The sequence below is a fragment of the Glycine max genome, chromosome 15 (genome assembly GCF_000004515.6).
Source record: "Glycine max cultivar Williams 82 chromosome 15, Glycine_max_v4.0, whole genome shotgun sequence".
NCBI lineage: Eukaryota > Viridiplantae > Streptophyta > Magnoliopsida > Fabales > Fabaceae > Glycine > Glycine max.
The window spans coordinates 52,090,043-52,116,965 of NC_038251.2; the positions used below are offsets into that span (position 1 = coordinate 52,090,043).

The 26,923-nt window shown below is 32.4% G+C and overlaps 2 protein-coding genes across 2 annotated transcripts; one reads left to right on the top strand and one right to left on the bottom strand.

Annotated features, from left to right (window-relative positions):
- Window positions 1-11,714: 11,714 nt before the first annotated feature.
- On the top strand, window positions 11,715-13,343 carry LOC100814571 (non-specific lipid-transfer protein 8). Its single transcript, XM_003546796.5, has 3 exons — window positions 11,715-11,852; window positions 12,122-12,553; window positions 13,081-13,343. The coding sequence occupies exons 2-3, from the start codon at window positions 12,216-12,218 to the stop codon at window positions 13,088-13,090; spliced, it is 348 nt and encodes a 115-aa protein (XP_003546844.2). The 5' UTR covers window positions 11,715-11,852; window positions 12,122-12,215; the 3' UTR covers window positions 13,091-13,343.
- Window positions 13,344-18,533: 5,190 nt separating this feature from the next.
- Window positions 18,534-21,431, bottom strand: LOC100813504 (uncharacterized). Its single transcript, NM_001254363.1, is given in 7 exon segments — window positions 18,534-18,951; window positions 19,240-19,386; window positions 19,496-19,549; window positions 19,682-19,846; window positions 20,213-20,467; window positions 20,633-20,719; window positions 21,143-21,431. Coding segments are annotated over 7 exon segments (1,221 nt in total). The 5' UTR covers window positions 21,278-21,431; the 3' UTR covers window positions 18,534-18,573.
- Window positions 21,432-26,923: the final 5,492 nt, after the last annotated feature.

Below are 26,923 nucleotides of genomic sequence, written 5' to 3' on the forward strand. Positions count from 1 at the left end.
ATGGGTTTGTCAGGTCACTCTCACTAAGTAAAATCATAGGGAGACCAGTCAGGGTCACGATGTTTTGCGAGAATGCTCCAACCATATGGGATCAGCATAGGCTTAAAGGAGCACTCAAACCCGGTGACCCCCAAGGCCTACACTCCGAAGAGTCTGTCAGGGCCTCTCCCTCCTGATTCTGGTCCAACCCCTAAAATCATTTTAGCACACAGACACTGCTAGTGAATTATACAATACCCACGACCTCACACTCGTGTCTTAAGCATGTACAACATATTGCGCTACAATTTAACACTGGTTCCTAAATAGGAAACCTACACTTTCTCTTTAACACTGCGCATTTACACTTTTCTCAAGATAACACTGGTCGGGTTATTGTACAATTCACAGCTTACAACACAAATAATGTCACATCAAGAGTTAATCACACACTTATTCACAACCAAAACTCATTCACAATTTCACATCTCATAATGTCACAATCCACCATCACATGTTTTCACATATCTCACAATTCAACACATGTTCTACTTTACACTTTTACTCAATCTCAATAACAATATTATAATCTCAAGGCAACATATCATTCCACAATTCATCACATATTTCATTTATAAGCGTTGCTCATGAGTTATACAATATCACGACCTCACACTCATGTTTCAAATATGTTTAACACAAATGCGCTACAATTTAACACTGGTTCCTAACTAGGAACCTACACTTTCTCTTTAACACTGCGCATAAACACTGATCGGGTTATTGTATAATTCATAGCTCACGATATAATTAATGTAACATCAAATGTTAACACATCCACTTATTCACAATCGAATATCATGTCCACACTTTAACATCTCATAACATTCTCAATGATATTCATAATGTACAGCATACACATGTTCGTAAAATTTAACCATAATATTCTCAAACTCCAACACTTAATAATTTTTGGAATCATACTATAACACTCTACAATATTATTTACATAAATTATTAATATAAATAACTACCTCTATATATGTAAACTAGCATACATCATATTAAATCACAAATTTCAAAGTAAGCTTTCAATGCACAAATTCTAAATAATTATATGAACACTTTGGTCAGTTTCAATTATGATATTAATTTTTTAATTTATATATAAAAACCTAAACAGCAAGAAAAAGAGAAAATACAAAATCAATATCTCTCTCTAAATTTCTCCTTACTTTATTTTATCAATTCATATTAATTAGAAAAAGTACTCAATTTATAGGGTTCACGCTCAACATAATAACATATCAATTTCACAACAATTGGTCTGTCAAACATATATAATTCATTGTAATAATTATAAGGATAAAATGAAATTGCAAAAACACTCAAAAACCCATTCCAATTGATATCTCTAAGGATCCCTACACATGTTCTCACTAGTTCCCAATTGTGAATAACTCATCCCTTACTTCTAAGCGGACTCACTTGTCTTCCTACAACGATAGCGGCATCTATAGTGGTTCCCTGAGATTCCTCAAGTTTTTCCTCCGACTGCTCCGATAGAATTCTCGAACGTCAGAGAAACGAATAAGAGATTGAAGCCTCCGCTTGTACTGTCTTCATGCGATTCCTTTTTCTCCCACCATGAATATTATCTCGCAAATCCCAACGGTGAGAGTGTGCGAAATTGAATTTCGAGCAACATATCCAAATTTCATGAAAATCCAACGGTTAAAGAAACCGGGATCGTAGTTTTACCGAGACAGTTTTGGGTTTCTGCGGGAAAATAAAAAACTACAATGCGAAGGGTTTTCCTCTAAGCTCAGACATTATTTTACAATTCCCAACGGTGAGAATGCTAGAAATTGGGTTGCGAACGTGTTGCTCAAATTTCACGACGATCCAACGGTGAATGAGTCCAAGATCATTGTTTTTCCGAGACAGGTTTTGTGGGCTGCGAGAAAAAGAAAGGGTTTTGAGAGGAGAAGGGAAAAAACGAAAATGAGAGGCAGAGGAGGCTGATGAGTCAGTCTGAAAAACCTAGCATGTTGCTATTTATAGCTAGGGGCATTTACGACCTATTATTTACTCTATTTATTTATTTTTATTATTTTTACTAAAAATTCTTAAATTTATTTATGAAAAAAATGGGATGTTACATAATCGATTACACCATTATGGTAATCAATTACCCGTAAAGATTTTCGAATATAACTCCCAACAGTCACATATTTTCAAATGTTTTTGAATGATCATCAAAGGTCTATATATAAGTGACTTGGGCCACAAAATCTTCTCAGAGTTTTTACTGACTAAAAAGTCTTATCCTCTCAAAAGATTAAAATTGTCTTATCTTCTAAAAATTCCTTGGTCAAACACTTGTGAGATTCAATAAGGAATTGAGTGCTTCATTGTAAACATCTATCTCTTTCAAGAGAGACCATCTTCTTCTTCCTCTCTTTCTAATCAAAGGGCTAAGAGATTGAGAGTCTCTTGTTGTAAAGCATTTGAACACAAAGAAAGGGTTGTCCTTGTGCGTTTCAGAAATTGTAAATGATTTGTGAGATAGTGGAACTCCCAAGCGGGTTTCTTGGGAGCTGGACGTAGGCAACAAACTTTGCCGGATCAGTATAAAACTGTGGTTGCATTCTCTCTTCCCTCAAACAGTTTTGTTTATTGTTGCTTATTATTTCTATTTAGTAAGTTTAATTTGAATTATTATTTAGAAATTCATTTTAAAAGGAATCTTGGGACTTGGGTCAAAATTTGTATAGAAATTTTAATTGAGGAATAGTTTGTAAAATCTTAATTCAACCCCCCTTCTTAAGATTTTTGAGGCCACTTGTCCAACAATTCTTTCCTTGCAACAACACGATCTGATTCTTAATTTACTTGATCTGCAAATGTGATCTCATTCACCAATGGTTGTTGCATGAGATCACAATTGTAGATCAAGTATATTAAGAATTAGATCATGTTGTTGTAGGGAAAGAATTGGTATATTTCAACTTCAAGTAGAATTTTTGAACACAATCTATTTTGTGCGGGAGGCACAAAAATGAGAAGTAGTAGTAGACGTAAGATAAACTTGGAGTGATGCACAACAGGTTAGAATGGGGTGCATGAAATATGTTTTTTTACAGAAGATTGTATGTGTGTGTGTGCGTGCATGCGTGTGTATGTGTGCGTGCGCGTGTGTGTGTGTGTCATGTTCAACCAATTAAACTAAACTCTATTGATATAGTATATGAATTGATAATGTAAAAAAATATTTATGGAAATGGCCGGGGCAAGGCCAAGCCCTACCTAAGCGTGACCTAGCCTATTTAATATTTCTATGCCTCAATCATGGGCCGGTAACTAGAAATTAAATTTAATTAATTTTGGGACTACTCTTTTTTTCTTCTTCTACAACTACGTGTATTTAGTTTCTAAGAAATCAGCAGTCCCTTTCACCTTGTACTGGCTACTTTAAAAGCATTAGTCACTACTTTAATATTTCTATGTCTAAACAATGATGAACTCTTGCCTTTTGGAATAACTTTAAAATACAACAATCACCGGATAGTGCATGGTGTGATAGTAGTGGGTGGATTGGGTTTTCTCTGCAAGCAAGGCAAAATGCAAGGTAAGGGAGAAAGGAAGTTATATGACAAATTGACAATTGATAGAGGTAGGTACAACTTAGGTGATTATCTTGTTTCAAAGGAGGTGCTGCCGAAGAGACATAGTTGGTGTTGTAGAAGGAGAGAGTTGTGGTGATCAGTGGCACATTGATAATAATGTGGCTTGATTATATTATGGCAACAACATGGTGTGTAAAGGTTTTGTAGTACGTATAACTTAGGTCATTGCTTGGAACTTGGAAGAGTGGGGGCAATTTCTTTTTTGGACGAATTGTAGACTCGATGTTTACATTGCACACGTACTGGTCCAAATCCAAACAGGTTAAGGCCCAAACTTAAGGTCTTGTTTATATATTTAAAGAGAAAAAAAAAGAGACAATATGTCTGGTGGCAATGCTGGACATTGGATGCAAGTATAGTACCCATGTGGGGGTAATAAAGTTTGGAGTTTCTCCTAACAAGTCATATATAAAATTCTTGTTCAACAGTCTCGTAGGAATTAAAATCCAAACCGATCTTAAGACAAATTGTAAATCAATTAAAAACATCACAAATCAATGAAAATTGATTCTTTTTAAACTCTTTTTGGATATTTTTTGTATAACCAAATTACAGATGTTATTTTTAAAATCAAATCAATCCAAACCTAACTATATACATTAGTGTTCTATTATAAATATTAAATTAATTTATACCGTTCCTTGATTTGTAATTGAGATGCATAATTTACTTGTAGATATTACAAAACAGTGTATTAAAGAGTAGTTCTAGTACATAATTTACCTTTATGTTAAAAAATGAGCATGCAGAATATTGTTAAATAATAGTAAAACAAGTAATTTTCAACTAAAATGTTTTATATAGAAGGATAAAAAAGGAAAGTTTATTATTCATATCAATGCAATATAATAATTATATAAATTTAGTTAATAATTAATTTTACATTATATTAATAAATTAAAAAAAATATTAAACCAAACCAAATCAAACAAAAAAAATAGTTTGGTTCGAATTTGATATTATTTTTAAACAAAATTAAACCGTATGGCATGTTAACTTTATGTTTCATTTGGATGAATTTTTTTGTTGGTAAAAACCAAACCAAACCTTACCGTAAATATCCTTATTCATAACCATAAAGAAATATGTAAGGCATCCTTGGTTCGCATGGTAATTGTTATAAGACAATTCCATAAGAGATTGGTCCCAATAAAACGACTGATAAATTGAGTCTATATAACAATCTGATATAAGCTCCGCATTACCACCCAGTCAACATTACTATTGCTGGTACCAACAAATATGCTAATCAATTAGTTCTTCTTGTGCAGGAAAAAAAAAAAAAGAAGTTTTCTTAAGAGTTGTACTTTTTTCAGCCCTTCGACTCAATTTATTTGTGATTTATGGTAATTTGCATATTTTAAAAGAAAAAATAAATTAATGTAACAATTCTCATAATAAAATAATCTTATTTGTCTTCAAATAAAAAAAAAAGAGACCGAATAAAAAAAAATCTTATTTGACTTGTGTACATTCGTTGAACATGATTTAAGAGCCTCACCTCTTAAGTTTCACGTTATCTTTGCATGTACTTACTTGTGTTATAGTAAATACAACGTAGTACCTTAATTTTTTCACGTGATCTTGTTACTTTTTCGTGATTATTGCCGCATGTAGATCTAAAGAAAGTGATAGACCAAGACAAGTTGGGTTATCAAAGACAAGGTATATAGAGAAAATTGGAAAATATGAAGATAAGGATAGAGCCGTACGTAATATATATTAGAAAAAAAAATCCTAGTTTACTTCAAGCTCCAATTCGATCTTCGCATCAAATAAAATCTTGTCAAATTTTGTGAATACGTAAAGAAAAGAGAAAGAGGGAGAGATAAACACAAGATTTTACGCATACTAATTAAATATATCATGTTGAATTTTTATATAAGAGAATTTGTTAACATTTTGAGAAGAGTTATTTAAATTTTTACGTAGAAACAGTAACAGAATAAAGAAGAATGAAAGGAGACGGACAGAAATTAAAGAGAAGTCTGACTGTATTATTCCAAAATCCAATTCTGAAGTCTGAACCCCATTTTACAATCTGAATCTACCCTTGCATATATATATTGACCTGAAACTAATTACTAATATCTGTTGAATTATATTGTAACAATTGACTACTATACTTATTATTCTTCTCACTTAGTCTGCATAATCCATACATGAAAATACATCATGATCATAACTTTGCAACAACTTCAATTTTCTCCAGCATCTCACTCAAAACGCCATCACTTTGCATTGTTCAATTATATAATGGTTTCAATTTAAAGCAGCAACATTTTTCAGCATTCTTAAGATTTTAAATATTCTGCCGGAAATTGGAAACTTTGAGAAGTTGAAAGAGATGAAGATGACTAACAACAATTCATTATCTTGCACGATTCTGACTGGAGGTTGTTGGATAGAGGATTTTGAAAGTTTGGAGATAAGGATAAGGGCAGTAAGGACAATGTATATATAAAAAAGTTAAAAGAAAATATGGACAGATTTTTAAATGACATGTCAAATTTTTACAGGTGAGAACAAGCATTAAGATTTTAGACACAAAGGAGACAAGTGATTTGAATTTCATGGCCCCTAGTGTACTTATCAAATAATTATGCCTTTTAAATATACATAATTAAGAGTTTTTTTGGGTTGATGGAAAGTATTTTTTTATTTTATTAGAAATTAATCCTTGATTTATTGTAAAAAAAATTAAATCTTTCCCATCATGATGTATTTTTCATTCAAGACTTGATTATAGGATTTCACTTTCATTTGACTTAAACCAATAACATGCTTAAATATAACCTAGAGTTCGTTGATCTCCAGGTTTAATCGTCTCTCTCTATATAAATTTTAAAAAAATCTGTCTCTTAATTAAATTTCGATATTAAAAGATTAATCTTTAACTCTAGCTAGTTATACCTAATTACTCATACACCTAAAATACATGGGTCCATGCAAAACTCGACATTGCAGTTTGTTTTCTACCGCGCGCAAGGAATCATTAGCATTCAAAATGATAAAAAAAATAAAAGTTTAAAATTTTTGGAATCATTGAACTAAAACTACCACATGTGATAGTGTTCCTAGATCGCAGGGTGGTGCAATTTAAAAAACCTTGATCAAGGCATGTGAGTCCCGCGTCTAGAAATAGTATGAACCCTACAATTCATCAACAGTGAACGCCATTGATAACAATTTCAATTTTGGAAACATCTCGGTTATTCTTTATATATTAATAGTAGATTCAGATACACTTTTACTCAAACTAATATGAAAAATATCAGAAATTCTGTAACATTTAGTATATCTCAATACTGGACTCTTTTTTTTTTCTTAATTATCTCCATCTTATTGACCTTTTTGACATGGCAATACGTAAAATAATCTGGTTAAAAATCACATATAAGTTTTTTTTTTGAAAAAAAAACCCTTCAATTTTCTCCTCCACAGTTACATGCAGGTGTCATCATATTTTTTTCTAGTTCAATTACTTATTTTGCTCAATTTTATCTAATTATTAATAAACAGTTTAATTTGGTTCATTAATTAAAAATGATCCAATTTAATCCCTTAATTATTTTTTAAAAAAAATATAATTTGGTCATTTTTGACCAAATTGACATAACCACGTTAGAATTTATGATTGGATGGAAATGACCAAATAATATTATTTTTTAAAAAATTTAAAGAAACTGTTTGAAAATTAAGAGACTAAGTTAAACTATTTATTAATAGTGAGATCAAATTGAACAAAATTAATAAATAGTGGGATCAAATAAATAAACAAGTTTTTTTTTATGTACAAAGATGTCACCATATATTAGTCTAATTAAAAAATTTAATCATTAAATTATTAGTTTTTTAAAATTATCACTATATATAAGTTCTCCAACTTTTGTCATTAAAATAGTCCATATATACAACCATGTATGAGGAGGGATTACATTAGTCTAAGAGTAACTCTAATTTAGAAGTATTAGATTAATTAATTATTAGAATAATTAGATTTCAAGAGGCCTCTCATTTTTTCCCCATCCCAGCCACTTCATCCATAGACACCACCTTGACACCAATGTTGACCAAAGGTGGGTGTAAGAAAGCGAACAACAGGCTGAAAAAGAGAACGAGAGAGTGAGGGTAAGAGAGAATGCACGTGAGAATTGAAGGTGGGGGTGCAGAGAAGGTAAGCACTCATTTGAGGTCATGGGTTAGTAGGTAAATATGTTTAGTACCCCTTTGAGATTGATTGACTTTTGGAGAAATATTTAAAGTGCAAATGTTGCTCTTCTAACTCAGGCACAATGTATGGCAATATGAGTAGAAGATCCATATGTAGTTGGTAGGTAAGAGCCTTCTGTGTTAGGCAACTTAGGGTAAAAAGCAGGAAGAAAATATATAAATTACTTTTTATCTAACTGAGTTTTATTCGCCACCCAAACACCATCACTATCCTGTGAATTTTCCACTGAATTCGGGTTAGACATAAGAGCATTATCTATGCCCCTCAGCCTGCTCAAAATCCTCTTCTTCTCATAGAAAATATTTCCAAAGGTGCTTTTGTTCTACTCTCGAAGATCGCCACGAAAATTATCAATAAAATCTGACCAAGAGGAGTTTGGAACCCAACACTGTCTCACAAAATTGGAGAAATCAAGTTGAGTTAACCAGATAGCTCCAAAGCAAAAGGGTCTCCTCGCCCTATCTCGGAACACCTTGCTTCTGCACTTACTTCTCTTTCTACGCCAATCAAGGTTCTTTCTTATTTTCTATTTTAATCGCGGTTAATTGGTAAGATAAACCATAGTCTTTGTGGATACAATATTTTTATTACTTGATGAGAATCGTACCCTTGTAGTATCTCACATTAATTAAGTAACCACTTAGCGCATGTCAACGCGTTGCACTTATGCAAGAAAGCTCAAGCAACGCATATTGTAAGGCAATACTACCTAAATAACACTAGACATGACAATGGGGCGGGTCGGGTACGGGTATTGTCTCCCTAATTCCTTACCTCGACTCATCAACATATTCTCATACCCGTACCCGATACCCGACGCGTTTGAGTTTATTGTCCCATCCCCGTACCCGTCGGGTATCGGGTATCCCCAATCTCGTTCCACACACCATTTAGAAAAATATTTTTTTTTTGTAAAAAAATATTAAAAATTTGATTTTAGAAAAAAATAAATTGATTGTTAAACATTTATTTTTAACTACTTATATATCAATAAATTTATTATAACGCGTGTGTCTACATAAATAGTTAAGAAAATAATATTAAATTATGTAAAAATTTTAAAATAAAATTAACTAGTAATAAAAATTATATGTCTTTTGATTAAATTATGCAAAAATTCTAAAGATTTTAAGTGGCGGGGCGGGTTCGGGTTCGGGGTCGGGACGGGTCTAGTAATCTCATACCCGTACCCGTACTCGACTTTTGGTTATCGGGAAAAACCCGAACCCGTACCCATACCCGGTCAACTCGGGTATTACCCGTCAAAGTCAGGACGGATTTGGGCGGGTACCCATGGGTACGGGTTTTATTGCCATGTCTAAATAACACCTCTTTGCCTTTCACACCTGGTATGCCATCAAATGAACCCATCCCTAAGGCCACATGGACTAGTATACACTTGTCTTACCATTTTACATGACACACCACCTGGGGAAGGAGACAACTATTTTAGACTATGTAATTTGAAAAGATCTTCAAGGATCTTAATTACACAAATTTATCTACAATTTACAAAGGAAATGACCAAAACAATTCCAATAATCATTTTTAAGAGATAATACTTATTAGGAAAGTTGTAATTTCCTTGATCTATATATAAAGATTGGACTCTAAATATGATGGGAAAAACACACCACCAACACAATAAAAAATTCAATAAGAGAGTAATAGGTAGTGGAAATAAATTCTCCAAAACTTACAAGAACATGTGAGGAATATCAATAAAATATAGAACACAAAATAGAAATTAAGAACACATAAGAGACACAATTTATTTAACGTGAAAACCTCTTCAATGCAAGAGTAAAAAATCACGGGTCGTTCAGACTAAAGAAATAATTCCACTAAAATCAATAATGGTACAAGAGAATATTCAACAAGTGTACTGAAACGTGTTATAAACAATCAAATCAAAACAGAACACCAATGCTTACAATAGAAATATAAGAAGATGAAATCCCAAAATGCAGAGCAAAGAATACAAAATATTTATCTCTCTCTCTCTCCAGATGTCATTTTGAATATCCAACCGAATAATTTGAAATATCATGTGTGTAGAACCTACTGTCCAAGAATCAGCTCGATCTAATTGTGAACGAATTTGTAGTTGTAATCTAAAAAACGCTCTCTGGTGGGTGTGCGAAAATCACAATGATTTTCCCTCTTCTTTCTCTCTCAATATTTTGTAATTGTTTTTTTCTCACAAATGAGTCTCTCTCACCCTAATCTGATCATTCTCCACTTAAATAACTAAGATAAAATGAATCTTCCCATTTAAATCTTTACTCCACAAAGAGAACTCAAAAAACTTAACAAAATAATGGGGAGTAGCTCCCCAAATCTGACATGCATATCCTAATCCTTCTCATTCTCACACTTGCATTCTCTTAGGCATTAATATCTTTACAGGTAAGGCCCCATCTATACTATCGTTGAGAAGTAGAATTGTTGATCAAAATTGACCTGTAAAAATGGTGATCTAAAAAGAACTGAGCCAATCTGGCATAGTCAAAGCAGGCCAAACCTATTTGGTCTGATATTATTTTTTTATTTTTACCTTTGAAAATTTATAGAAATTTAAATAAAAAAATTAAAGGTTTAAATAAATTTTTTATCTCTCAAATGTGGATCACTTTTGTTTTGGTCTCAAATTTAAATTATCTTTTTTTAGTCCCTCGATTTAAAAAAATGTTCTTTTTAATCTCCCATGACTAATTTTTTGCGGTTTAGATGTGTAATTTGTGATAATTTTTTTATCTAAAAAAATATTTTTCAATATTGGGGACTAAAACTAATTTAAATTTAGCATACCAAAAATAAAAATGACCTAAGTTTAAGAGACAAAAAAATATATTTAAATCAAAATTAAATGAGTCAATTTGATTAGGCCCAATTGAAGAAAAAAAATGACCTGTGAGAGATTTAGGTTGTGCCGAACAGATCTATTTGACAACTTTCACTACAAATGAGAAGATCAAACAGGATTAAAATTTGACAAGTAAGAGCATTTGGACCGCCATATGTATGTAATGTTAATCAATATCGATAATTACAATCCCCTGTTATATGGAATCCTTGTGCTCAAATAATTCTCTTGAGAGAGATTAATAAAAATGTTTAGAACCTTGAAGTATGCTTGAGAAAATGTTCCTTGAATGTGCTTTCCTCTTCTAATTCCTTACAGTAGCTTGGTAAAAGTAAAATTGAAATCGCACGTCAGATTTTATATGTTTTTCCTATTCATCTGTGGTGTTAAGATAAGTTTGAAAACCTAAGAAATTTGCCCGGTTAATGAAAGTGTACTTAGCCAAAGATATAATCCGCTTTGCAATGTTTTTTATTGGAAGGATTTTATTGCATTTTTTCTATTTACCTTCAGAACATAACGGAGGGCAAAAGACAGGTACAAACTTCATAAATATAATTTTGAAGGTAGAAATTAATCTTCAACACGGAGGTACACAAAAACATATATTGCCAATATTTAATTATAAGAACAAATCAGTCACATAGCTTTTAATGATAATGCTTGAGACTACTTGAACATCAAACAGTACTTGTGACTAGTGATAGATGAGAATATATTCAAGGAAAAATGAACATATAATAATAATAATAATAAGAGGACACAACCTTAAAAAAGTGTGATGGGTTTCAATCAGTCAAAAAATTGGCAATAATTGTGGAAATGGTGAACAGCCAAGCAAATGAATCCATCAAAAGCAATAACTGGTGATAGCAAGACCCTCTGAGACAAAATAATATAAATTATGAATATTATATAATGTATGGTTGAGAGATCCAATTGAGGGGCCTATTGCTGCTGCCAATTAAAACATAATTCAGAGCCAGATAATCATCCGGTGCTAACAATTGCTCATGGTTTTGTCCCTTAATAGAGAAGCTGTCACTGCTAGCAACAAAGATGTAAGAGAGACACCACTGACAAGGTTTACTTCCATCACAATTAATAGTTTTTTTAAAGCAGGTTAAGTGATCAAATTCTTGCATGAGTAGTTAACATAGTAAGAAAATAACACTTTGCTCTAATGAACTTTCGCATAAGAGTTTTACTTGGTGAAACTGAAAAACCCCTTATTCACCACTTCCACCTAACCATGAATTTGACAAAAACAAGAGAAAACTTAAAATAACAAGTTTTTTCTTTCTTGCACTCATTTCATCAAATCATATTAACCAAATCCATCCTTACTTGCAGATTTTAGCTTCGTTCAAACTCCTATAAATGATGAAAAAGAACAAGATTAAATTCATACCAACATCATCATCATTATCACCTCCTTTCAGCAACCATGAAATCTTCAGGAGCATTAGCTACCCTTGTGCTTCTGATCCTTCTTCTTGCGTCAACTTCAGAGGCTGCAATTTCATGTAGTGATGTGATCAAGGACTTGAGGCCATGTGTGAGCTACTTGGTGAGTGGCAGTGGACAGCCACCAGCTGCTTGTTGCTCAGGAGCTAAGGCTCTTGCCTCTGCTGCAACAACCTCAGAGGACAAGAAGGCTGCTTGTAACTGCATCAAATCCACTTCCAAGAGTATCAACATTAACTCACAGTTGGCTCAGGCTCTTCCAGGGAACTGTGGAATAACCCTTCCTGTGGCTATCTCTCCCAATGCTGATTGTTCCAAGTAACATTCATATGCCCTTCACATAAGGAACATTAATTAAGAACACTTTCTCATACACTCTTTTCAATTAAAAATTATTAGATGGTCCAGGAATATTAAGGTCCCAACTAATATTTACATGACACATAAATGTGTTTCTTATTCTTTTTGGTAGACTAAAAAACTTAGAATACACGTGTACATAGAGATAAGTTGAAACTATAGACGCATAGTAATTCAAAACTACTGAATAATTTCTTTTTTCAACACAATTAGTATTACTAAAGTTTATTGAAATTTATAAAATCATACGTAGAACTCATTAAATAAGTAGTGAAATCTATATAATTATAATTATATGATTTTTTTAAAATTTAACTGATAATAAAAAATGTGTTGAAAAGAGTTTTGTTAACAATTACTGGCCTTACATATTGTGTTCTTTTCATATTTTGCTTAACTATTTGTAATTTTTTATTGTTTTAACTGACTTAAAATTAATTATGCGTTTTTAATTTTACTTTAATTATTTGCTACACTTTTTGCAGGGTGGGTTGAAACTTGAAATTGGAGGGTGCTGCAGATCATGCTGAACATTTTTCTGCTACATATGTATTGGAGTATAACATATTCTGTAATAATCAGGAATCCACCTACGTGGATTTCTTTACTAAGTCCATCCTTTTGTTTTTAATTTGTTTCCTGAATGTTGTTTCCGATCTATATTGATTGTAGAGCCACCTGAGGCACCTTTTATTTAAAGTTCACAAATGTTATTTTGCTATCTATGTGAAGGATAGTGTTCGAGTTATTTGGATGCCAATAACAGTATTCAAACTAAATAAAAAAACAAATAAAAAGAGTGGAGTGATATGAAAAATCTAACGATCCACTTGTCTTAAAATTCAGTGATGAATAAAATGGAATCGTACAACTTAAGAGTATGTTTGAAAACCATTCAAATCAATCTAAATTCGGGTTAATATCAATATACTGTCATTCTCTTACTTTCAAGTTTGATGCATTGGAACAAGAAATATTATTGTTTAAAAGGTTCGGAAAACAAGTGTTTTTAATGGGAAAAAAATTGTTTTTTTTACCAATTTGGGCATCTACCTCACATGTTTCAAGAATTTTAATGGATTCACATTGAATGAAATTTCAACGTTTTACAAACACACCCTACATAGTTGATAAAAATACTGTCAACCAAAATCTCACTTAAGAGAGTAAAAAATAAATTGTTACCATAGCCAATAAATAACGTGAATAGCAAAAAGAAATGATGAATTCATGGAAAAACATAATTATATAAATTTAATTAGAATGAGTTAACAATGTAAAAAAATTAGTATGTCATCTGATTATAAATTTTCATGCATGTTATTAATTTTTATAATAATCATTTAAAAATTATATTTAAAATAATTTTTAATTAATTAATAGTATAAAAAGTATGTCAAAAGTATATTTCTTTCAAGTTTGATGCATTGGAACAAGAAATTTTTTGTTTAAAAGGTTCTTAAAACAAGTGTTATTAATGGGAAAAAATGTGTTTGTTTACCAATTTGTTTATTCTAAGAGTACTTTTCCAAATCCGATTGCCCCTCTTCCCAACCCAAATAAGTTACACCTTGTTTACGTTTTGTTTGATTAGTCCTATTGCCCACTAGTTTTGATTTTGGTTTGTCACCATATATAGGCACATACCATATTTGTGGTTGACTCCAACTCATAGAAATACGTGTTAGGCAGGTTATAAAATCTAAGTGCCCTTGCTATGCCTTTTGCCTTTGAGCATAATTGGTGTTCCTAACTTGGATATGTTTGACAAACTTGTCCAATGGGACATCAACTAATTATTCCACCATTTATGTATTGATGGACAGCTCACATGTGGCATGAATGCGTGCTTTGACTTGAAAAACTTAACACTTGGGGTAAAGGGTTTTCCTATGTGTGGCCTTTACCTAACTCAACATGAAAAACATTATTGGAGCGATTATGAGAAATGGACTCCTAAATGTAACTCGCACCAACCTTTTAAAGCCTTTTAAATTACACATTATATGGTGTTCTTCCAATCTCAAATCTTCTTCTCAAACACCATTACTATATCACTGTTTCTTCCAAAGAAAAAACACAACATGGTTTTGAATTGACGTATAATCTCACTTGAATGGACACCTTCTTTCTAGGACTTTATAGACCTTTAATTACAAAGTAGCTAATGAATTATTTTGCAATAGAATTTACTCACACACATATATAGGTGTATGTGTGTATAAGGACTAGGGAGACATGCATACATATATAGAACATATGCTTCCGGAGAAATAAATTTTCCTATGTTGTTTGACTCAACATATATAAATGGGAAGGTATGTTAACAGTCCTACCTTCGAATCCTACTCTCCACTTTTGGCATCATTGTGCTAAGAGATGTGGTAAGATAATTCAAAGAGCTTGGTGAGCAATTTGGGTGGCAACGATTTGGTCTACTTGGAAGCATAGGAATGGAGTAGTATTTAATATTAAAAGTTCTGATTTGCTCTCACTGGTGGATCATATCAAATTATTCTCATGGAGTTGGCTTAAAGGTAAGGAGCAGAATTTCTTGTGCAGTTTTCATGACTGGGAATCAAATCCTTTACTCTGCATCTCTAGCCTTAGCAAATCCCCGAGGAGACCACTAATATGTGCGAAGAACTAGCACTAGATACTCTTCGCTCTGCATGTATTTACTTTCTTTATTTTGGTTGGCTTTGGATCTGTTTTGGCGTTTATCATGACTATATGATGTTGGTGTTTTTTATTTTATGGTGCTGGTCTGCAGGTCTTTTTTAGGCCTTGTATCTTGGCATATGCATTCTCTTTTGTATATTCTAAGATGCATGGTGTTTAAATTGCTTGTTGCCTAGTGCCTTATATGTGTGTTGGGCACTAAAGTAATAAAATAATAACTCAATTAAAATAAGAGATGAAAAAGAAACATCTACAAAAATCATAATATACAAGAAAAGAAATTTTATTAAGGGGAAAAAATTACAACTAACAGCTAATTATCAAAAGAACTAGAAGAAGGATATACAAATAAGCAGAAAAAAGATATAGAGACCAGAAAGTTTGAGATATGGAAGTGGGACCACAAGCCTTGATTTTATAACAAAAACGGAAGGCACAAAATGAGAGTCCACCGATGTGGGACTTCCGCATCAACATTGTGTAACCCTTTAAGCACTTCTTGTGTGCCCAAGCATATATATATATATATATATATATATATATATATATATATATATATATATATATATATATATATATATATATATTCTCTTTTGTAAAAAAAAAACTAAATTAAAAGAGATCTTTTTAATTCCGAAATCTAAAGAAGAGAGGAGTAAACGTTGGAGTTAAACAACTCCTTCCATTTTTATTTTTTCTCTAACATTGAAGGAAAATTTAATAGGAATAGAAAGTAGTTTATAATGTTTAAAGTGTACTGACAAAATTATGCTTGAGATTTCATTTATCCCTATTTTTCCCATTAATAATAATATCTTATTATTTTCTTTTGGTCTTTGCTAAACAAATAAGGAGACCCTTCTCTTTCGTTCTTCTTTTTTCTACCAAACCAAGTAAGAGGCATCGAAGGAATGCATGGTAGGGATCAATTACGTTACATCATTGTAAATTACACTAACTATTACATAATTTAAATATAGCCAAAAAAAATTATTGCATAATTTAATAACTTTTCATATTATTGCATAATCTATTCTTAAAATCTATTATTAGATGGAAAGTTCCTTACAAATATCATTTAGTTAACATAAACCAAATCATGAGTCGATGAAGAAGCAACACCTGATACATTTGTCTAAAGAATACATACCTCTCTAGAACTTCTTCGACTAATCATTATGGAAATCCTGAACTGTTCAAAACTGCAACATCTTACTCCGTAAAAACATAAGCTATGAATTAATCTTAACTATTAACTATATACAAATGATTGAAATAATTTTGTTTAAATTTAATCATGAGTATTTATTTTAATTGTAGGATCAAGGTTACTTTCTTTCGCACTGTCTTTGATAGGAAATTTTCTGTTGGCATTGTGATGAGATTAATTTTGTAATTATTGTTATAATTAGTTACACCAAGTCCTCCTCCTAACAAGTGATAGGAACTTTCATATCTTTTCTCTTTCAAATTGCAATATCATTATTTTTTAAGAGAAAGGAAAAGCTCGAATCTTTTTATAAAGCTATCAAACCTAATTGAAGGAAAGTACCTTTTCTGATTTTCTCCTTCATGTAAAGCACAAACATAATTAGCGGGAGTTAACAAGAACTTTAACAACCAGTTTAAAAAAACAAGAACTTCAACAACAAAAAAAAGAAGAAGCACGAATGACGTATTTCAATTCAAGTTATTATATTGATAATTATGTCATTTTACCTTATTTTAACCAAACATGGGGTTGAGTGTTATTTTTTAAAGCATACAACAAAAAGCCATAATGATTGAATTTAAGAGCCCATGCTTTTCAAAACTGATAGACATAACATTGAGTATATATTCGTTTTAATTACTAAATAATAATATAATTTTTTGATTAATGGAAAAAATTGGGATGGAACTTGAAAGGCATCGGCTTCCTAGTTTCCTCTACATTAAGCCGGCAGATACTTTTAGAACATGACTAATCTAAATTATTCAAATATATATATATATATATATATATATATATATATATATAAATATATATATATATATATATATATATATATATAATTGAAATATACTGAAATTATAAAAAAAATCAGTCATTTAATGATGAATTATCGTATAATTGAAATTTTTTTTAATTTTATAATTATTACTTTTAAAACCATATCTAGACCAAATGTTAATCGCTTGAAAGTATAAAATTTTATTTTACAATGACTATATATGAATATTATACTCTATAGTACATAAAGTCATCAAGCTTTTTCCCCTAATACGTTTACAATGTTGCTTTCTTAAAGCCACAAAGAAATATGAGTATGAATAATTAAGACCAAGTGATAAAGGAGAGGTGGGCGTATAACCAACCATAACGGAGGCTTTTATGAAAGAAAATGTTAGCTTGGCACACTAACACACCATTCAATCTCTCATGGGTCCATCGTATCAGCATTACAATAAGTCGATGACGCACTTTTGTGCACATCTTTTTCTTTTTTCAAGTTCTTCTATATTCATGGATAATGTTATTTTTAAGAGTTTACTTTTGGGCCTTCGTTAGCATAAAAATTTCACACTATTAATAAATTAATTATATGGTTAATTTTGTTAACTTTTATCATAAATATCTTAAAAAATTTATGATTTCTGATTAATTGCCAATCCACTAGTACATAGTCAATCGGTCATTAAACTCTTAAAACAATTATTCCAATTAATTAGAAGTCAATAATATTGAACTATATGACAATCTGTGATTAAATGACAAGTATATTCCAAAGATGTGAAGTAACTTATTGACTGGCCTTGACCTGTATAATCACATGTGCATGCACCTCATTTTTTTCTTTAAACCATTACTTTCTTCAATTGAAAAGGCCGCCCACTAAGGTCACAAGCAAGAGCATAAACAAAAACAAATGTCCTTATTAAGACAGCTTTTCACTAATCAAAACATGGTAGCAAAATATAAAAAATACAGTCTCCTTGTTCCATAATAGAATATTCTGTTCACATTCACACCTCAACCTTCACAGCTCCAGAGAGAGGAGCAAACAAAAACAACAAATATATATAATATAAACAGGGAAAACCAATTAAGAAACTTGTTTCTTGTAAATCTAAGAAAGAAACCCACCACCCCTTTTCTCCAACAATTTTTTGGAGACTTCAAAGAGACTAGGAGCTTCATTATACACCACAAAGCTAAGTGGTACCACAAAGTTACTAAAATAACTACACTAGATAAAAATAACACCTTTTTTTGTTTTTTTTTTTTTTCAGCTTTGTTTGATTAACATGAATGATCAAGGGCAATTTGGGTTTCTACCAGGACCACCATAGTAGAAGTAGCTACCCCAATCTCCAGCACTACCAGTTTGGACATTGTAGCAGCTATCTTGCTCAGTGTAAGTGCCAAGGTCTTTTGGAGCTCTAAGCTTGTTGTCACCATCAACAATCTGAATGTTCTTGAAGTAACTAGCCTTGCCAAAACCCTCCTCAGGGAAATGGCCACTCCCCATTTGAGTCGAGGTGTGTTGGCCGTCGGACTCAGAGTTCACAACCTCTCCCCCCCACTCAATCATTGACGCGCTGTCAGAGAGGTACGAGAATAGAGGAGCCGGCCAGTATCCCATAACATGGTCATTCCCAAACTGCATCCACCAGTTACCCTCTTTGGGGTCCTACATACATATTGGTTTTCCATAATAGACAACATCAGATGGCATTGTTCCATATTAATAAATTCATGGACCCTAAAAAATAATGCAGCATTCACGTATAATGAAATGTTAGTGTCAGAGATTCTCTTGATTTATAATTAACTAGTGTGGTCTGCACAAAACAGTGGTGTTAATATATTAATGGTGCATTATGGTAGTGTTTGTTAAGTGCTGGGCATATTTTCATGCCAGAATGTCCAATATCAAGAGATAATATATAAAATGGAAATAAATAAATAAAAAATGTACCTTCCAGACCAGGATGCTGATATCATATTGGGAAGAGCTATACTTAGAAAGTGGGGAGATGCTTGCTCCCAGGGCTATATCACTGTTAATTTGAATAAAGCCAGAGCAAAGGAGATTATAACAACCAGTAGCTTGATATGCATCACTCTGTCATGGTAGTGAAACAATTGCATGAAATGAATAAGAAATTGAAAAAAAAAAAAGAAAAATTAGAAGAGAGGACAAATATAGGGTGCTTGTTGAATTGGTGACTCACTGTCCAATAAGTGAAGAGTCTAGTATTGTTGTCTCCATACAAATCAGGGCTGACCTAATTAACAGAATAGAAAAACAGGAAATGGGAAATTAGAAGGAAAGTGATAAACCTTATCTTTATGAGGATGCTGAATTTCAAAATATTTGCAGACAGAAGATGACAATGGAGAATTTTTTTTAATAATACCTGCCAACCTGCTTCAATGCTGTTGAGATCTTGACCAAAAGAGCCACCCAAAATCCACATTTGAGAAAGGCTAAATTCATTGGGCTGTTGAATTTTTGGGTCCCAGACGTTTATGGTTGCCTTGGCTCCATAATACTTATCTCCCTCCACATACGCTATGGCATGCTAAATGCTCCAAAAAGATCAAAGGAATAAAGAAAAATACACAAAATCAGCATAGATAAATAGATAAATAAACAGCTTTTATCTTTTTCTTTTTTCTTTAGCATTAAAAAGAGGTCTAATATGGTAATAAACAGGTTTTTCTTTTTTCATGAGAAATGAGATTAATTTTCTTAGAAATCAGTAGTAAATTGAACTAGCTTTTTATTTTTTTAGCATATTCTCCAGCTTCTTCCTTCGGAGGTGTCCAGTCCGGTCTTGTACCAATTCACCCCTCTCGAAGAATTTTCTTTTACAAGATTTGAACCAAAGACCTCTCACTTGAGAGGTTTTGCAGTATTATTAGTATTATCATGGTAGTGGCAATACCTGGTGGCCACTCTGACTGATGATGTCAGGTAGAGGTTTTGCAGGTTTTGGCTGAGGGAAGCTCCTATCCTTCTTCTTTCCAAAATGCTGAACAGAGCTTGCCCTTAACATGTCATCCTTTTTCGTCCTTCGGACCGGAATTGTTCCATCAGGGCACCTCCCATTTTGGTGCCACGGCTGAGTAATTGGCTTGGAATTTGAAGAGACTTTGCTTTCTCCAAAAGGGTGACCTTCTGGATGGAAATTTGGTTTCATCTGCATCACCAAGGCATATGATTGTTTGAATTTTGAAATTAATGTTTGAACCAAATAAAGTAAAGAGAAAAACAAAAATGAGAGCTAACCAGATTAAGAATTTTGAATTATATAAAAACAAGAACAAAAGAAAAAGCACTAGATAAGAAAAGTAAAATTCTTCACCTGAATCTTGTGATTTTTGAGGTCAGGGTGATCAAAAGCTGGCTGGTGAGAGACATGGATACAGTCAATAACATCTCCATCAGGACTCTGCTCTCACAACAACACAAATGCAAATTAGATACTTGCAAAAAAAAAAACTATGCTCAAGTATGCCCCCAAAATCCAAAGAACCAAACCAATTACACTACAACTCCTAGCAAAATCCAGAAAAGGTAACACTAAAAAGCACATTAAGGTTCTGCTCTAAATTCAAGAACAAGTGAAAGAGACTAAAAGAAAGACCCCCAAGTGAGACAACATGAACATCCGGGATTAAAGTTCCTTTCACCCCCAAAAAGGTCCATTGTTGCAAACACCAATTAGAAAAACAGTTAAGCCATCAGTGAAAAAGTGGAAGAGGCAAAAGAAAGAGATATCATAAACGGCAAAAGCTAAAGAGAAATAAAAGTCATAGCAGAAATTAAGAGAAAGAAAGAAAAACTCTCTTTCTCTCTCTATCCCTCTTTCTACCTTGATGGACCTAACAGGAGGTCTATTCAAGTTCTTCAAGTGCTTCTGAACCTCAAGCTTCTCAATTGAATCAGCACAAGCCAAAGACACCACCACCAACACCATGCAAAGAAACAACAACACAACCTTCCCCATTGCGACAACCTTCCAATCCAAAGTGGGTTACCTTGGACTCACTATAGAACCCAAAGGGTCACCAAAAACCACGAAGGATTTATAGCACACTCACAAACACAATAAGAACCAATTAAATGGCCTTAAAACTATGGTGGGTTGTTGTTAATAAAAAGAACAATCTTCTTTATATATTTTTTCTCTTTCTATATATATTTTTTTTAAATGGGGTTGTTTGTTTGATTTGATTCTTTCTCTCCCTAACCTTCACCTTACTTTGCCGATTATCCTGCGCACCCCAACACCAACCACAAGAAGCACCACCACACCACCCTTTGCTCACAAAATACAAACAAAAGAATGTGCTTGACACCTTTGACAGGGTTGAGTGAGAGAGGGGCCCTTCAAATTCCACTCTATTGTGAGTTCCTTATTTGTGGTCTTGTTCCTCACAATCCTACAAAAGAAACTGCCGACGCTTGCAAGGGAAAAAAGAGGGGCTTTATGGGAAGAACACAACACAAACACAAAAGAAAGGAAAAAATAAAAAAAGGCTTTTGGGGAAATGCATGGTGGTGTTATCCAGTCACCTTCTCACAGAATTGAGGTTCCACTACTCACAGTGGCAGGAGAGAGAAAGTGTGTGTTAGTTCCCGCTACAATGGACCAGCATGTGGTAATATTGGGAAATTACTGTTTTGCGCCTTGGGGTCACGGGATTCAAAATATTGAATTCCCATTTTTCTTTCTCACTTGCTGTTTTTGTTGTTTTGCTTGCTTCTCTCTCTCTCTCTCTCTCTCTCAGTGCTTGAAGCTGTGGAACAGTGGAAGGAGATAGGTTCGAATAGTGGAAATAATTGGATGCATTCTTGTTTGTTTCCATTGTTGTAATTAAAAGATTAATTCAAGGTTTATTTTGTTTCGTTTTCTTGGATATGTTTATCCAAACAAATGAATTCTGTAGGGTGAGTTAAATTTTGGGTGTTTTAATTTTGAATTCAATTTTTTTTTGTTTTAACCATCTAATTCACCGTGTGAGAAAGAAATTCTTACAAATTTTAAGTGAAATAACTAAAGTCGGATCAAGAATTATTTAAATTAAACTTAAGTATTATTTAAATAATTCAATCTTAATTTTAACATATTAATAATTTATTATTTGAATTAAATTTAGATCTGAGTATGAAATTACAAAACAATAGGAAAAACTAAATGCATGGTTAGTTAAATTAGCGAATCATTAATTATTAATTAAATTACATGAATTGGTATTTCTACTTAATTTTAGTTTATATAATCAATTGTACGTGTTAAATATTTAGAGAATGTAAGGAAAAAGATTAGTCTCTCACAATATCATGAATTAAATTCAAATTTTTGCTAAAAAAGATATCTACGTTTAGTGTCCATTCAGTGTTGTTCGAATGCCTCAATTTTAACCTTTAGATTGATGGGAGAGAATTAAGTAAGCTAGTAAACTAAATATGAATACAATGAATTAAAATAAGATAGATTAAAAATGTTATTTTATTATTTACATATTTTATAATGGACTGGAATGTACTTTTCATTTGGTTGTTTGGAAGAAAAGGTAGAATGAAATAACTTATGACTTTAGATTCAATATTATCCCTTGTTAAAATCATGTTTTCTTAGCAAGTTAAAATAAGATTATTATATTTTAAAAAAAAAATTGTTGAGTCACCTATCCCAAATTGAAGGGGGATATCATCCCTTCTATCTTGATCTATTTTTATTTTTATAAAATATATACCCCAATTTTTTCATCCATTTCATTTCACTTCACCATTTCCCATCAATCTAAATATAGCCTAAGCTTTTCAGGAACTTTAGGTTATAAATATTTGTATTTGGTGCAATTATTCCCAAGAATTTAACATTTCCAAAAATATTTTTTTAAAATTAAAGTTATATCTAAAAATTTTCCATGAAATGGGTGGTAATTATATAATTTAAGATTCCCATGAAAAGAGAGTTTTTTTAAAAAATTGTATCTTTCATTTTCAAGAAGATCTCAAACATACCAAACATATTTATAACATTAGTGGGGAACATCATTTTCATGGAAACATGATTTTTAGAGATAAAAAAAACAATACCTATATCAAAAGCCTGAGGGAAACATAGAATATCTATAATTTATACCAAATACAATTGAAATCAAAATATTTAAATTTTATTCTTTAAAAATTTGTAATAAAAGCATATTATATATTAAAATGATCATGGTATTTTAATTTCTTTTTTGAGAGACGCTTTTTCAATTTCTAATAATTGATTTTTTTATTTTGTGATTTGATCGATTGAGTTTGATTGGCATGCCAATGTAAATTTGTATTTTGCTCAGAATGTAAGGACGGGAAGAAAAGAAAAATGTTTTAAGAGAATTAATGAAAATAAACAAGGGGCTGAATAATATCTTTTTTATATTCAAGATATTTTATTTTGTTTTAACTTTTTTTTAAATATTTTGTTTTAACTACGATATTTTAAAATGAGAAAGACTTAGAAATGCTTATAAATCTACCTATTGAATACCCACATTTTAACCGATGGCATGTGCTATCAATATAAATCTTTTATTTCTAATTGAAAATTAAATGTAATTTAATTACTATGATGTAAAAAAAAATGTATTAAGTAGTAAATCTTTTATTTCTAGAATATCACCACCAAGTTTCACGAACGTTGTTAACAACCTTTATCTCCTACCTTCATCAAATCCACTTGTAGCTGGTGGTATCAACCACCTCTACCATCATGCACACTGTCGATCCTTTCCTATCATAGTTTCTCGTGAACGAACTCCGGAAGGCATGAACATATCCTATTGGAGGCACTTGAACGGCAAGGTGTGATGGTGATGTTCACGTACTTCACACAAGGCCTTATCATATGTGTCACTTTAACAATTTGCTTTGTGATATCAAGATTGCATTTGTAATTAGTTATGAATGCTCATTCTAATGATTATTTGGTCTAAAGTGTGTCTACCATTATATTCGAGATAAGTGAAATTCATTAATTATTATGCCTTTATTTTAAAACATACGAATTTTGTAAATAATGGAATTTGGGTGTATTTTGAAAATGTTGTGGGATATCTGTTATTTTGATGAAATCTATTTCTTGCATTATAAGATGGTTGGCTTTTAGGTGGACAAGAATTTAATTAGTCTATTGGTGGACCATCATTTTTAATCATTAGATATATTGATAAAAATTCAACAAATGAGATTAAAATTCATATACTTATTTGGATTTTGCAATTTAGTCCCCATATAAAATCATCATATGGATTGATTTGCAAAATTTTATTTAACACATTTGGAACCCCAACAAAGAACGATGCAAGGTAGAAGAAAAGCCAAGACCAACTTCCCCTCCCATTTCACAATGTCAAGAACCCATAGTGGCATCACCGATTATTGTTGCTCAATTTCGATCTATTGAATTTTCTCATTGTGGTGTCGTTAACAAACCACAATGAAGGCGATGTTTAGGGGGTCAAGTTCGTGTTTATACAAATGCTTCAAATTCAATTGTAGTCATTTCATTGTGGCAAGTAAGTACCACACAATGGTGAGTGACTCGAGCTTGTGCTTAGGGATCACCAAACACTCATTTCACGCCAAAGACTAGACATCTCGCATGAACTTTGCAATACTAGACATATATAGGTGGTTTGATACTAGTATGATAGCAGGCGGTAGGATAACGATCCAATAGCATGTGGCCCGAGTGCCCTAACAATACTCGCTAGGATAGGTTTTGGTACCATCTTACACTACTAGAAAAATGGCATTTTACGACACGGACACTACGACGGTTATTGGGGAATCGCCTTAAAAAGATGTGCGGTGGCTTTTTTGTAATTATTTGAAAAATAATAGGATTTTACGATATTAAATCTAAGACGGTTATTAAAGCCGCCTTAGAATGTGCTTTTTCAATTAAATTTACGACGGGTTTAATATGAAAACCGTCTTAATCTGTTTGGGTTAATAAATCCTTTCGCGCTTCCTCCTCTTTCCCCTTTCGCGCTGAACTCTCTCTAACCCTCTCGCTTGTAACCCTTTCGCACCTCTTGCCCTTTCACCCTAGTCTCGCTTCAAACCCTTTCGAACCCTTACACGAACCTCTCGCTGAACCTCTCGCTTCACCCTAGTCTCGCTTCTAAGCTGTCAGCACCTCTTGCCCTGTGAACACTTTCTTTCCGCTGCAAAGTGAACCTTTTAAAGGTTCAAAGAACCTCCCCCGCCGTCGCCGTGGAACCGTAGCCTGAGCTCCCTCGTCGCCTTTTGCCGGAGTATCACCCCAACGTCGTCGTCACTGGTGAGTTGTTCTTTCTCGTTACCACTTGCCCCTAAATGTTCTTCTTACTAAGAAATTAGGGAACATTTTGCACACAAGCCTCACTTCACTTTCAAAATCATCCTCTGTCTTGTTCGATTTCTCCCCAAACCTAATTTCTCGTTCAATGCCATGGTTTTGAAAATTTCAATAAGAAAGTTCCAGAAGTCAAATTTCTATGCTGCATCTTATTTGCTTTCACAGGTTTTGAACTGCAGATGGCAACTTACTATTTTATTTATCTCTAACCCATTTAAGGAGTAAACTAAAAACAATGGGAACATAAAGAGAACAGCTTTTGAGTACAAAAATGAGACGAAGAAACAATGGGAACAATAATGTTATTCTACTATAATATTAAAATATCAGCCATCCCACTATAGCTTTTGAGTACAAAGATGATGATATTGGATTTCTATCTTTCAGCCTATCCAAAAGCATGTATTTACAATTGTTTCATATTGTTTAGTGTATGTAATTCAAATTTTGCTTACTTTTTTTAGCTTTTCACTAGATTTTGGGTCTTCAGTGGGTGCATGTGATGAATTTTTTATTTCATAAAATATGGCTAATGTATTACCTCAAAAAATTTGCAGTTTATCACATGCACCCTTCATTTATATTTATAACTATATAATTATAATAGCTTATAACTTCCTCTCCTGCTGTGCTGGGTGAAATTATTCTGGTATTATATCTATGTAATTTATTGTATAGGCTTCATCAGCGGTGGCAAAAGTTAGCAGAAGATCCAGAGCTGATCCAGAGCAGAAGATCTATGTATTATATCTAAAACATTTAAAATAATCATGACTTGTCTTCCAAATAGATTTATGAATGAGTGCGGTAGAAGCAAAGCTGATCAGTCACTATATGGTTTGCTGGAGCCTCAATCTATACAAAATGCTAAGGAAAGACGTCAACAATGCCAACAATACATTGAAACATGGGTCAAGGAATCACAAAGGCAGTTGTAAGGAGCTTACTTGCATCAGTAAGTTCAATTGTTCTTCGAATTTAAGTTTTTTTTGTTGTTGTTGTACAATTTTGTTATTATAATTGTCCAATTCAGGGCACATTGGCAACTATTTGTTCTCCACCCAAGGGAAAACACGGTCGTTTGGTTTTGTTCTCTGAGGAAGAAGCCTGATATTAACATCAAAGGCGCAATTAACAGGTTCTATTCAAATATACAAATCATGGCATCCTTTAGTTGGTAATTGTTGTTAAATATACAACAAAAATGGTTGTCATATATATGCTATTTTTTTTAACTAGTGCAATGAAGACAAT

Coding starts and splice junctions, on each gene's coding strand:
- LOC100814571 (XM_003546796.5), top strand. CDS start 12,216: ATGAAATCTTCAGGAGCATTAGCTACCCTTGTGCTTCTGATCCTTCTT.